Source organism: Rhinoderma darwinii, chromosome 8, assembly GCF_050947455.1.
Source record: "Rhinoderma darwinii isolate aRhiDar2 chromosome 8, aRhiDar2.hap1, whole genome shotgun sequence".
NCBI lineage: Eukaryota > Metazoa > Chordata > Amphibia > Anura > Rhinodermatidae > Rhinoderma > Rhinoderma darwinii.
In genome coordinates, this window is record NC_134694.1 from 83,413,576 (window position 1) to 83,427,388 (window position 13,813).

The 13,813-nt window shown below is 43.0% G+C and overlaps 2 protein-coding genes across 2 annotated transcripts in view; one reads left to right on the forward strand and one right to left on the reverse strand.

The window, feature by feature from the left end:
- The window catches only part of TRPC5 (transient receptor potential cation channel subfamily C member 5), a 311,378-nt gene that overhangs the window by 227,661 nt on the left and 69,904 nt on the right, over positions 1-13,813 (reverse strand). The gene's annotated exons all lie outside the window — the stretch shown is intronic.
- LOC142658741 (DNA damage-regulated autophagy modulator protein 1-like) lies at positions 1,644-11,017 on the forward strand. Its single transcript, XM_075834352.1, has 7 exons — positions 1,644-1,762; positions 2,397-2,464; positions 2,613-2,755; positions 7,772-7,943; positions 9,841-9,896; positions 10,063-10,149; positions 10,262-11,017. Exons 1-7 carry the CDS (start codon positions 1,644-1,646, stop codon positions 10,340-10,342), a joined length of 726 nt encoding a protein of 241 aa, XP_075690467.1. The 3' UTR covers positions 10,343-11,017.

The window sequence follows — 13,813 nt, forward strand, 5'->3', positions numbered from 1 at the left end:
GCGATTGTGTTTTATTTTATTACTTGAAACTTTTATTGTATTTCTTACAACTTTTAGTTTTACTTTTTTTACACTTTTTTTTTTACACTGTTCTTTTATTCCCAATAGAAGACTTGAAGCTCTAACTGTTTGTTTGATGTTGTAATACATTGCACTACCTATGTAGTGCAATGTATTAGAACTGTCAGTTGTTCACTGACAGCAAGCCAATCAGGTTCCGCCTCCGGACGGGGCCTAATCTGCTTCCGTAATGGCAGATAGGAAGCCATTTTTAGGCCTCCTGTTGCCATAGTAGCAGTCGCCAGCCTTGCCATCGCATGGCAGGCTGACGATTTCATACAAACCACTTTGATGCAGCGATTGCATTTGATCGCTGCATTGAAGGGGTTAATGGCAGGAATCGGAGCTAGCTCCAGTTCCTGCCTTTACAGTGGGATGTCCACTGTAACATACAGTGGACACCCACTGCTGATGACGCCGGCTCAGCTTCTGAGCCGGAAGCTGAGCCGGCACCATCTTGCCGATGGTACCGGAAGCCTTTTGGGTCCCACCGACGACGGGGCATAGGAGGATTCCGCTACTGGCAGACCGGGAGATAAGTATTAGGCCTCCTTTGCAGCCACCGGCAACCCAGCGATCATGTTGCTGGGGTGCCGGTGGCTATAAATTCCTCACATGCTGCGATCTCTATTGAACGCAGCATGTGAGGGGTTAATCGGTCGGACTGGAGGCTAGCTCCGGTCCTGGACGATACCTCAGGGGGTCAGCTGTGACATACAGCTGTCACCCGGCGGTGATGTCGCTGGCTCAGCTCCTGAGCCAGCTCCATCTCTTTCACGTACAGTTACGTGGAATTGCGGGAAAACACCAGTTCCCATCACGTAACTGTACGTGAAAATGTGGGAAGGGGCTAAGGGGTTAAACAAATGCGGAAATTATTATCATATAATGAATAAGTATTATTTGCACATAGCTGGAAACCCCATACAGGTAGCCCCGAGATTCCCTGTACATGTATTCACCATCTGTAGAGGTAAAGAATTTATGTTTTATTCTTGTGTTATTATTATGTAATTTGGGCTCATTGTAATTCCATGTTCTCCTAATACTGGAGCTTCACTGATAAATCTATAAAATGCTCTCAAAATATATCTGGTCATTATATAATCCTGTATATGAATATAATAATAGCAGCTATTACACCACAATATGCAGGATATTCTCTTATGGAATATGCAAATTGTGTATTAGCAGAAATATATGTGAAAAATTCTACAATACTGAGGACCAATCAGATTCAGAAATGTGTGATGATGTAACACATCATCACACATTCCTGAATGTGTCTAATGGGCATCATCACACATTCCTGAATGTGTCATCATGTTTGACATCATCACATATTCCTGAATGTGTCATCATATGTGACATCATCATACATTTCTGAATGTGTGTTGATGTCACAGTGACTGGAGCAGCTATGACATCACAGAAAACTGGTGACATCATCGAGTCTAAACCGGCCACTGCCTAACATTACTTCTTCCTTCTTATCTGTGAATTCAGAGAAAGAGACGGACAGAGATAGCGGCTTTTGTTTAGCGAATCTTTGATTTTACTCAGCTAATCTTCTATTTGGCGCCATGGAGATCCGGGGTTTGGCATTCTTGCCTCTCCTCTCGGTCATATGGACGCTATTGGGCCTCGGTGCCCTGATTGTCTTGACTGTCATGTCAGGGCATGAAAAATATCCTTACATCAGGTAAGAGGGGATGGGGCGGGAATCCTGACTCTATAGTACAATGATTGTTATTATTGTTTTATTATTACTGTTATTTGTGAAATATTATTATTGCTATTATTATCATTATTATTATAGTATTATTATAGTATTATTATTATTATAATTATTATAGTATTATTATTAGTATTATTATTATTATTATTATTCTTATTATTATTATTATTTGTGGATTATTAATAATCTGCATCTTATAATTGATGGGACTGAAAACATCACATTGACTATAAATATATAGAGCTTTCCTCATCGTAAATACTATAGTAATGGAAAAATAAAAATAAATAATAATAAGATGATATTAATAATTAAAATTTAGTTAATTGGTTTTACAAGTACCTCTACTACTCCGCTTTCAGGAGATAATGGGGGAGATCTTTAAATACGAGTGCAACATGGAGCCGTAATCCACAGTAACCAATCTAGCTGCTGATTTTATTCTTCAAAAGGCGTGTGACAAATAATAGCTGCAGTCTGATTGGTTGCTATGGGCAACAGCTTATAATGGAGGAAGATAAAGTCTCCTCTGCTCTTATATGAGACAATTCCACCACTCGTCTTCTATTAACTCTCAATATTTTTCTTTATTTCACAGTGACACAGGAAAAGAGTTCCCGGAATCGGTGATCTACACGGTCGTCTTCATGGTGACGTCCATTCTTGGTAAGTGGATTCAGCTTCCTATAGTGAGATCTGCGACGACAACGCTCAGTGAAGATTATAATCATCACTGCGTCCTGGAGTTAATACAAGTGTCTATAGAAATTACATATGGAAGTCTGCGGCTGATAACATGTATTGTCTATTTCAGGAGCTGGCATCGCTTCCATCCAGTACAGGTTCATGATCATTCAGTCTGAACCATCGGAGAAGCGTTATATAATCATCCAGAGAATCCTCTATGCCATGGGATGGATCGTCTGTATTGGGACCGCCATGAACGCGATATATTCAGTTAGTTATTGGGTTTTATATAAAGTTTCCAATATTACACAGAGGGGTCAGTATCCAGTAATATATAGAGAGATCAGTACCTCAGGCCCAGTAATATATAGAGGGGTCAGTACCTCAGGCCCAGTAATATATAGAGGGGTCAGTACCCAGTAATATATAGAGGGGTCAGTACCAGAAAAATATAGAGGGGTCAGTACCCAGTAATATATAGTGGGGTCAGTACCCAGTAATATATAGAGGGGTCAGTACCCAGTAATATATAGAGGGGTCAGTACCCAGTAATATATAGAGGGGTCAGTACCAGAAATATATAGAGGGGTCAGTACCCAGTAATATATAGAGGGGTCAGTACCCAGTAATATAAAGAGGGGTCCATACCCAGTAATATATAGAGGGGTCAGTACCCAGTAATATATACAGGGGTCAGTACCCAGTAATATATAGGGGGGTCAGTACCCAGTAATATATAGAGGGGTCAGAACCCATTAATATATAGAGGGGTCAGTACCCATTAATATATAGAGGGGTCAGTACCCAGTAATATATAGAGGGGTCATTGCTGGGGGTCCAGTGATGGATATATATATACTGTGTTCAGCCCATTCTATTCTTTGTTCCATAGAAAATACAGCGTCTGGTGCTCAGTGGGATAAACATTGCTCATTAGTCTTCCATTCTGCCCAATATAACACACATTCAGGGCTGGCCCTAGGATAGATGGCACCCTGTGCGAAATGATCTTTCGGAGCCCCACCCCATCATTAAAAAAAAGCCCCATAAAAAAATTATAATGCCCCTTTAGTGCTCCCATACAGTATAATAATAATATTTAATAATATAATATATTACAAACCCTTCAAGTACACAGTATTTTGTCCTCTAATTGTGCCCACAGTATTATGCCACTTGTAGTACCCCTACACAGTATAATGTCCGCTTAGTGGCCTCCACACAGTATAGTGCCCCCCCTGTAGACAGTGCCATAATCCCCCACCTCCTTTTTGTAGATCGTGCCATACAGCCCCCCACACCTCCCCTTGTAGACAGTGCCATACAGTCCCCACCTCCCCCTTGTAGACAGTGCCATACAGTCCCCGCACCTCCCCCTTGTAGACAGTGCCCCCAAACAAAAACAAAAATTGTACTCACCTAGGCCCCGTTTCCACGACGAACTGAGCTGCTCCATGACGGGATTCTGTAGCCTAGTACAGAGTTTCCCAACCTTTTCGGACTCGAGGCAGCACTGGAAAAACAACATTTACTCAGGGCTCCCCTACCAAAAATTGTTTTGAGAATGACAGAAATCGGCTAAGAACAAGCACTTCACTCGTAGGGTGGGTTCACACACGTTTTTTGTAAGGCAAAAAAAATCTGCCTCAAAATTCGTTCAGCAACTGACAGCGACCTTTTTTTTGTGTTTTTTCTTAAGCTGTTGAAGCAAATGCAAAAGACGCAGGAAAAAAGCTTCAAACAGGCGCCTCATGTATTTTCTGCCTCCTATTAATTTCAATTGGAGGTCAGAGGTGGAAACCACTTGAAGATCATCAGCCCCCCACTCACAGTAAAATGATCATCAGCCCCCCACTCACAGTAAAATGACCATCAGCCCCCCACTCACAGTAAAATGACCATCAGCCCACCACTCACAGTAAAATGACCATCAGCCCCCCACTCACAGCAAAATGACCATCAGCCCGCCGCCACTCACCGATCCCCCCTGTAGGTAGCGCCACACAGCCCCTTGTAGGTAGCGCCACGCAGACCCCTTGTAGATAGCGCCACACAGCCGCATTGTAGATAGCGCCACACAGCCCCCTTGTAGATAGCGCCACACAGCCCCCTGTAGAGTGCGCCACACAGCCCCCTGTAGAGTGCGCCACACAGCCCCCTGTAGGGAGTGCTGCACAGCCCCCTGTAGGGAGTGCCGCACAGCCCCCTGTAGGGAGTGCCGCACAGCCCCCTGTAGGGAGTGCCGCACCTTCCCCTGTAGGGAGTGCCGCACAGCCCCCTGTAGGGAGTGCCGCACAGCCCCCTGGTAGGAAGTGTCGCAAAGACCCATGGTAGGGAGTGCCACACAGCCCACAGCCCCCTGGTAGGGAGTGCCACACAGCCCCCTGGTTCGTAGTGCCCCACAGCGCCCTGGTTGGTAGTGCCACACAGCCCACAGCCCCCTGGTTGGTAGAGCCACACAGCCCACAGCCCCCTGGTAGGTAGTTCCACACATTCCCCTGGTTGTTAGTGCCACACAGCCCACAGCCCCCTGGTAGGTAGTGCCACACTGCCCACAGCCACCTTGTAGGTAGTGCAAGCACTACGAAATGACCCTGATAGCTGGCAGGCAATAGACATTCAAAAAAGGACAACTGTGCAGGAGCACACAAAGTACCCAGCTTTCTCAGCTTTTTTATTTAGTCTGAATAAAGGATTAATCCTTTCAGCTAGATTAAATAAAAGTTATATCTTAGTTTATTTCCACACTTTTTTTTTATACCCGGGAAAGGTGGGTATTTTGTGTGCTCCTGCACAGTTGTCCTTCCTTTTTTGTAGGTAGTGCCACACAGCCCACAGCCCCCCTGTAGATCGCAACCCCCCCTTCCAGTATAGATAGCGCCACTGTAGCTCCCTGAAGGAGCGGAATCCCCATGTGGTCGGTGATTCCGCTCCTGGAGCGCAGCTTGATGTCTCTGTCCATATATGGAGAGTGACATCAGGGAAAACTCCTGAAGCGGAATCCCTGGTCACAGCGTTGCAGACGCTATGACCGTCAATTCCACTCCAGGAGAAGCTCCTGTCGTCTGTGTCCATGACGTCATTGGCTTCTCCTGGAGTGGAATCCCTGGTCATAGAGTCTGCAATGCTGTGGACGGGGATTCCGCTTCAGGAGTTTTCCCTGATGTCACTGTCCATATATGGACAGAAACATCAAGCAGCGCTCCAGGAGCGGAATCCCTGGCTACATGGGGATTCCGCTCCTTCAGGGAGCTACAGCTGCACTAGTAGATAGCAGAGCAGGGAGATATCTCCCTGCTCTGCTATAGTGCCGTCGCTACCGCAATATCAGCCTCAGCAGCTGCTAGTGGCGCCACCGCCCTCAATCCCAGTGTCACTGCTAGCAGCCACTATGGCTGCTACAGCGGTAGCGACGGCCACTTAGTGAAGAAAGAAGCTCCTGGATGGAAAGGCGACTGCAGCTAGTGTGTGTATCTCCGCTGGTAGTTGCAATGGCGCGGGGATACACACAGTCGCTGGCGCCCCCCTTGCAGTGTGGCGGCTGGCGCCCTGTGTGATCGCACTGGTCAAACATATCTAAGGCCGGCCATGCACACATTACAGTGGCGCCCCCTGGTGATTATCCTTATATTACTGCCCCTTTATAATTACACTCCACCTGCAGCCGCTCCTGTTACAGTGAAGGAAATAAGTATTTGATCCCTTGCTGATTTTGTAAGTTTGCCCACTGTCAAAGACATGAACAGTCTAGAATTTTTAGGCTAGGTTAATTTTACCAGTGAGAGATAGATTATATAAAAAAAAAAAACTGAAAATCACATAGTCAAAATTATATATATTTATTTGCATTGTGCACAGAGAAATAAGTATTTGATCCCTTTGCCAAACAAGACTTAATACTTGGTGGCAACACCCTTGTTGGCAAGCACAGCAGTCAGACGTTTTTTGTAGTTGATGATGAGGTTTGCACACATGTTAGATGGAATTTTGGCCCACTCCTCTTTGCAGATCATCTGTAAAACATTAAGATTTCGAGGCTGTCGCTTGGCAACTCGGATCCTCAGCTCCCTCCATAAGTTTTCGATGGGATTAAGGTCTAGAGACTGGCTAGGCCACTCCATGACCTTAATGTGCTTCTTTTTGAGCCACTCCTTTGTTGCCTTGGCTGTATGTTTCGGGTCATTGTCGTGCTGGAAGACCCAGCCACGAGCCATTGTTAATGTCCTGGTGGAGGGAAGGAGGTTGTCACTCAGGATTTGACGGTACATGGCTCCATCCATTCCCCATTGATGCGGTGAAGTAGTCCTGTGCCCTTAGCAGAGAAACACCCCCAAAACATAATGTTTCCACCTCCATGCTTGACAGTGGGGACGGTGTTCTTTGGGTCATAGGCAGCATTTCTCTTCCTCCAAACACGGCGAGTTGAGTTAATGCCAAAGAGCTCAATTTTAGTCTCATCTGACCACAGCACCTTCTCCCAATCACTCTCAGAATCATCCAGATGTTCATTTGCAAACTTCAGAAGGGCCTGTACATGTGCCTTCTTGAGCAGGGGGACCTTGCGGGCACTGCAGGATTTTAATCCATTACGGCGTAATGTGTTACCAATGGTTTTCTTGGTGACTGTGGTCCCAGCTTTCTTGAGATCATTAACAAGTTCCCCCCGTGTGAGATTTTGCATGGAGCCCCAGATCGATGTCGATTGACAGTCATTTTGTATGTCTTCCATTTTCTTACTATTGCACCAACAGTTGTCTCCTTCTCACCCAGCGTCTTACTTATGGTTTTGTATCCCATTCCAGCCTTGTGCAGGTCTATGATCTTGTCCCTGACATCCTTAGAAAGCTCTTTGGTCTTGCCCATGTTGTAGAGGTTAGAGTCAGACTGATTAATTGAGTCTGTTGTGGACAGGAGTCTTTTATACAGGTGACCATTTAAGACAGCTGTCTTTAATGCAGGCACCAAGTTGATTTGGAGCGTGCAACCGGTCTGGAGGAGGCTGAACTCTTAATGGTTGGTAGGGGATCAAATACTTATTTCTCTGTGCACAATGCAAATAAATATATATAATTTTGACAATGTGATTTTCTTTTTTTTTTTTTATATAATCTATCTCTCACTGGTAAAATTAACCTAGCCTAAAAATTCTAGACTGTTCATGACTTTGACAGTGGGCAAACTTACAAAATCAGCAAGGGATCAAATACTTATTTCCTTCACTGTATATATTCTCAGATCTCCATGACAACCTCATTCATGACATATATATATCTGTTTATGTTCTAGGTGGAGACCAAGCCTACAGCCCACAGGATCGGCGCAGGATTGGCATTTGTCCTTGCTGCCATTTACAACCTGTGCCAAGCTGTGTACCTATACAAGAGATCCTTCAGCAGTCGGCAAATGTGCCACATCCGACTAGTAACAACTGTGGTGACCATTGTGGCACTAATTATCTGTATCCTTTTATAGCGGACCGGTGAAGTAACATGTTGTGTGCTGGATACCCTGGAGATTATCCGCTACCTCGTTACTCCATTGCAGCACAGATCAGACATTAAGGCATACGAAATACTAGAATAATACAATTCTGCTACTTTCCTAATGTCTGCGAAAAGAAAAGTGTACACAGCGCCACATGGTGCAAGATAAACCTTGATAGGTAGAACGATAAATTGTAGTGGTAAGTTTTTAGACTCACTATAAAAGCTCGTACTGGCAAGTACAGCTTGGAGTGGAAGGCCGTTTTTGTAACCAGGTTGCAGCTTTCAGTATCCAGGTACCGGCATCAATGGTAATGAGCCGCAAGTAAATAAAAATTATATTTTTTTTGAAAAAAAATATATGTAAAAAACTGGATATTTTGGAAAGTGCTACTCAATATGAAGAATAAGCAGAACATGCGTCTTCGTCAGGCACCTAATTTTGGTCTGACGAAGACGCATGTTCTGCGTTGAAACGCGTTGCCCATCCTTGTTATACAATAAACCTGCTTATCAGCATCACTCTGCTTATTCTTCATATTGAGTAGCTTTTTTACATATATATTTTTTTCAAAAGAGATATAATTTTTTTACTTTCCTCAAAGGGAATGTATACCCTATACATATATATATATATATATATATATGTATATATATATATATATATATATATATATATATATATATATATATATATATATATATATGTGTGTGTGTGTGTGTGTGAAGGATCTGCCAGGCACAGCTTCTGTGTATACGCCCATAGGTAATCAGTCTGCACCTGCTTCTATGTCTGTGAGACTGACTCCATCTTCCACCACTCAGGATGGCAGGCTTAGGAGTGGGAGAGCCTATCACAGCCTGGCCAGACGGAGCTAGCTCCCGCCCTCTGTCTATTTATACCTGCCTTTCCTGTTCCTCCTTGCTTGTGATTCTTCTCGTGTGGTTTCCTGGCCCTGCTGCAGCTTCTGAACTATTTGACCCTGCTTCATACTGACCCTGGCTTACTGACTAATCTCCTGCTCTGCGTTTGGTACCTCGTACACTCCTGGTTTGACTCGTCTTGTTCACTACTCTCCTGCTCAGCGTTTGGTATCTCGTACACTCTTGGTTTGACTCGTCTCGTTCACCACTGTTGTTGCTCACGGTGTTGCCATGGGCAACTGCCCCATTTCCCTTAGCTTTGTGTACCCTTGTCTGTTTGTCTGTCGTGCACTTATTGAGCGTAGGGACCGTCGCCCAGTTGTACCCCGTCGCCTAGGGCGGGTCGTTGCAAGTAGGCAGGGACTGAGTGGTGGGTAGATTAGGGCTCACTTGTCTGTTTCCCTACCCCCATCATTACAATATATATATATATATATATATATATATATATATATATACACGATTATGGGGGCAGCCATCTTGCCTGAGCTGTGGTTAACACAAATATGCTTTACAGCAGCCACACGAACCATAGGAACCTGTGAACAGGAGCTGCAGTATTGACTTCTATGGGAGGGTGTTCTAGACATGCTCGGTGACCTGTGCAGAGGTCAGTGTGCAGAGAGGGGGGAGCTGTGCCTATCACCTATTATGAAGGGTCTATCCTGTATTATCTATATATAAGTGTTACCTGTCAGTGTAATCCTGCCTGTGATGATAATTAGATGACTGCTGAGGAGTGATCTCTACAGAACAGGAAGGGTCAGACTATTGTGAGGCTCAGTGGCTAGAGTAAAAACTGCAAGATTTTAGGATTTGTTTTTTAATATAGATGAGATAGAAAATTTTAAAAAAACAATACCAAAAATTCTTTAATAATATGTTTAACATAAAATCTTGATTTAAACAATGTTCTCATAAGACATTCCCTTTAACACGTTCTTCCAGTTGCTGTAGGTATGAGCGCCTTCTTTTTCAACCTATGTAGCGGTCGCTGTATTGGGGTGAGTTCATGTCACTATTCTTATTTTGTGTAATCCACATGTCCTTTATAACAGTAAAATAGAAACTCTTGGTGGACATGTCATCCTGCCATCTATTCCATACCAGAGCCACTGGTGAGTACAGCCGACACTAACATCCTCTATTCTGTCCCTCTATCTTCTGCAGATCTTCTACATAACAGGCATGAAGGCCGAATATATTGGATTTTCCGGCCTGGTAATGCACCAGGTGACAAATTATACAGATTTCCAGGTGAGTAGATGCCGTGTGAAGGTCTCATGTGCTCCAGAAGCGTTTCTGATGAGAAGTAATATATTGTATAGAGCCGGTTTATGATAAACGTTCTTTCTTCTTTTTTCCTTAGAGTCTGTCTTTAACATTGTCCAGAGAAGGTGTCTCCATCTCCCTGAGGGAAAAGACTCAGGACCCTGAAAACCCTGAATAAGATCCAGTGGTAAGAACTAGGGGGCTGGAGCACCATAAAGACAACTAAAGCCATCTGGACAGCACTGGAGCAGAACATCTTCCTGCAAGTAGGATGAAGGGGCACAAAGACTTAGACCCCTAGACGGCAGCAGTTCATGGAGCCAGAGATGCCACCTAAGATGGCAATAAACATATGTAGATCACTGTTGACATCTATAGTGATCAGTATTACCATCCACATTGAGGTGATAGTGATGACAATGACACCGATCCTTCCAGAAGTCAGTCTGAGAACACCAGTCATGGTACCAGAATCACCTGCGGAAGTAACCTCCACCTCTTCTGGAACGTTGATAGAACCAACATTGACTTCCGATAAGGAGTGAGGAGCGCGGCAGGTACAAAAGAGCGATGACTAAACGTTTCATCATGGAAGAGATATATACGTCATAACAGCAACGTTCCTGAACACATAGTAGCAGGAAACCTCAACCATTGTGATTGCTGCACTGAAGAGAACAACAGGAATATCTGGAGCCGTCCTACCAGGAGAATGGATATTTGGCCCTGATGCCATATTTCCTCTGGATGGTGCTGCATCAACACGCACTACAGACGATGCCAAGTCATCATCATGGCGGAGACTGTGGCCTCGACCTACAGCCATAAAAGACTTGCAGTACCACTGGCAGACTCTTCACAACTCTGTAGACTATGTTTCCTTCTAAATATATATATATATATATAACCACACGACGAGTGTTTTCATTATTTGGGATAATAACATATAGTAACCACAGTGAGGAGGGACTATCCTTGTCTTTATCTCTTTCCTGCCATGTTGTCTCCATTACTAGTAGATGTGGTGAGGAAGGTGGAGGATGAATACAAGGCTGATCTCGCAATGATATAAAGACAACCTGGTGGACATCATCTTCTATTAACCTCCACTCATCTTCTATTAACCCCCCCCCCCTGTCACTCATACCCCAGACTCAGAGACGCCAAAGTTATTTCAAAGCCTAGATTCAGATCCCAAAATTAATCCAGATCCCTAGACACAGTCACCAAAGTGAATTCAGATCCCAAACTTAATACCCCAAAATGTAGTTAGACTAAGACGGACCCTTTCGTCAAACCCAGATTTTCTTAAGGTTCCTCTTTGGTGGTGCAGCCAGTCACTGTCCATTTCTCTCAGTTGACAGCCATGCTTATCAGTAGTTTTAGGCAATGGGTTTCTCAGTAAATATTGTGTCTAAGGGAAAGAAAGGTTGGCTTAACCCCTTAGTGTCTAAGCCTGTTTTGGCCTTGTGGACACAGCCGATTTTTGCAAATCTGACATGTGTTCCTTTATGTGGTAATAACTCCAGAATACTTTTGCCTATCCAAGTGATTTTGAGATTGTTTTCTCGTGACATGTTGTACTTTATGATACTGAAAAAATGTGGTCGTTAAATTCAATATTTATTTGTAAAAAACACCAAAATTTAGATAAAATTTTCAAAAATCTGGATTTTTCTAAATTGTAATGTACCTGCTTGTAAAACAGATCGTAATACCACACAAAATATTTACTATTTAACATTTCCTATATGTCTACTTTATGTTTGCATGGTTTTTTGAACGTCCTTTTGATTTTCTAGGACGTTACAAGGCTTAGAACTTTAGCTGCAATTTCTCGCATTTTCAAGAAAATTTCAATAGGCTATTTTTTCAGGGACCAGTTCAGTTCTGAAGTGGCTATGAGGCCATTATATATTAGAAAGTCCACATAAATCACCCCATTTTAAAAACTGCACCTGTCAAAATATTCAAAACAGCATTCAGAAATTATTTTAACCCTTTAGGCTTTTCACAGGAAATAAAGCAAAGAAGAGGTGAAATTTACAAATTTCAATATTTTTTTTACGAAATTCATTTGTAATACAGTTCAGTTCTGAAGTGGCTATGAGGCCATTATATATTAGAAAGTCCACATAAATCACCCCATTTTAAAAACTGCACCTGTCAAAGTATTCAAAACAGCATTCAGAAATTATTTTAACCCTTTAGGCTTTTCACAGGAAATAAAGCAAAGAAGAGGTGAAATTTACAAATTTCAATATTTTTTTTACGAAATTCATTTGTAATACAGTTTTTTCTGTAACACAGAAGGTTTTATGAGAGAAACGCAACTCAATACTTATTGCCCAGATTCTGCAGTTTTTAGAAATATCCCACATGTGGCCCTAGTGCGGTAATGGACTGAAACACCGGCCTTAGAAGCAAAGGAGCACCTGGTGGATTTTGGGGCCTCTATTTTATTAGAATATATTTTAGGCACCATGTCAGGTTTGAAGAAGTCTTGTGGTGCCAAAACCGTGGAAATCCCCCAAAAGTGAGCCCATTTTGGAAACTCAAGGAATTTTTCAAGAGGTAGAGTTAGCATTTTTAGCCCATAGGTTTTTTGCTAAATTTATTAGAACTGGTCTATGAAAATGAACTTTTTTTCTGAAAAAACATACAATGTTTTAGTTTTTACAAGAAATAAAGGAGAAAAAGCACCCCAACATTTGTAAAGCAATGTCTCCCGATTACGGCAATACCCCATATGTTGTAATAAACGGCTGTTTGGTCCCACGGCAGCGCTCAAAAGGGAACAAGGGCCATTTGGATTTTGGAGCGCAGATTTTGCTGAAATGGTTTTCGGTGCCATGTCGTGTTTGCAAAGCCCTGGAGGGACCATAACAGTAGAAGCTCCCCAAATGTGACCCCATTTTGGAAACTACACCCCTCAAGGAATTTTTCTAGGGGTATAGTTAGCATTTTGACCCTACACGGTTTTTGCTGAATTTATGGGAATTATGCCGTGAAATTGAAAATCTACATTTTTTTCTAATAAAATGTAGTTTTAGCTCAGATTTTTTCATTTTCACAATAGATAAAGCAGAAAAACACCCCAATATTTGTAAAGCAAACTCTTCTGAGCACAGCAATACCCCACATGTGGTAATAAAATGCTGTTTGGACACACGGCGGGGGTTAGAATGGACAGAGCACCATTTGACTTTTGGAGCTCAAGTTTTGCTGGAATGGTTTGCGGCCACATGTCACATTTGCAAAGCCACTGAGGGGCTAAAATAGTGCAAACCCGGCAAAAGTGACCCCATTTGGGAAACTATACCCCTCGTGGAATTTATCTAGCGGTATAGTGAGCATTTTGACCCCACAGTTTTTTTTGCTGAATTATTGGAATTAGGCAGTGAAAATGAAAATCTACATTCTTTCCACTAAAATGTTGAATTTTTTTCATTTTCACAAGGAATAAAGGAGAAAAAGCATCCCAACAATTGTAAAGCAATTTCTCCCGAGTACGGCAATACCCCATGTGTGGCCCTAAACTGCTGTTTGGGCACATGGCAGAGTTAAAAATGGAAGGAGCGCCATTTGGCTTTTAGAGTGCAGATTTTGCTATACTGGTGTATGGGCGCCATGTCGCATTTGCAGAGCT

What these genes read in the sequence shown, in the direction of transcription:
- LOC142658741 (XM_075834352.1), top strand. Translation starts at nt 1,644, where the DNA reads ATGGAGATCCGGGGTTTGGCATTCTTGCCTCTCCTCTCGGTCATATGG. An exon ending in GAAAAATATCCTTACATCAG is followed by an intron (nt 1,763 to 2,396) that starts GTAAGAGGGGAT and finishes TTTATTTCACAG; the next exon opens with TGACACAGGAAAAGAGTTCC. An exon ending in CATTGTGGCACTAATTATCT is followed by an intron (nt 7,944 to 9,840) that starts GTATCCTTTTAT and finishes ACGTTCTTCCAG; the next exon opens with TTGCTGTAGGTATGAGCGCC.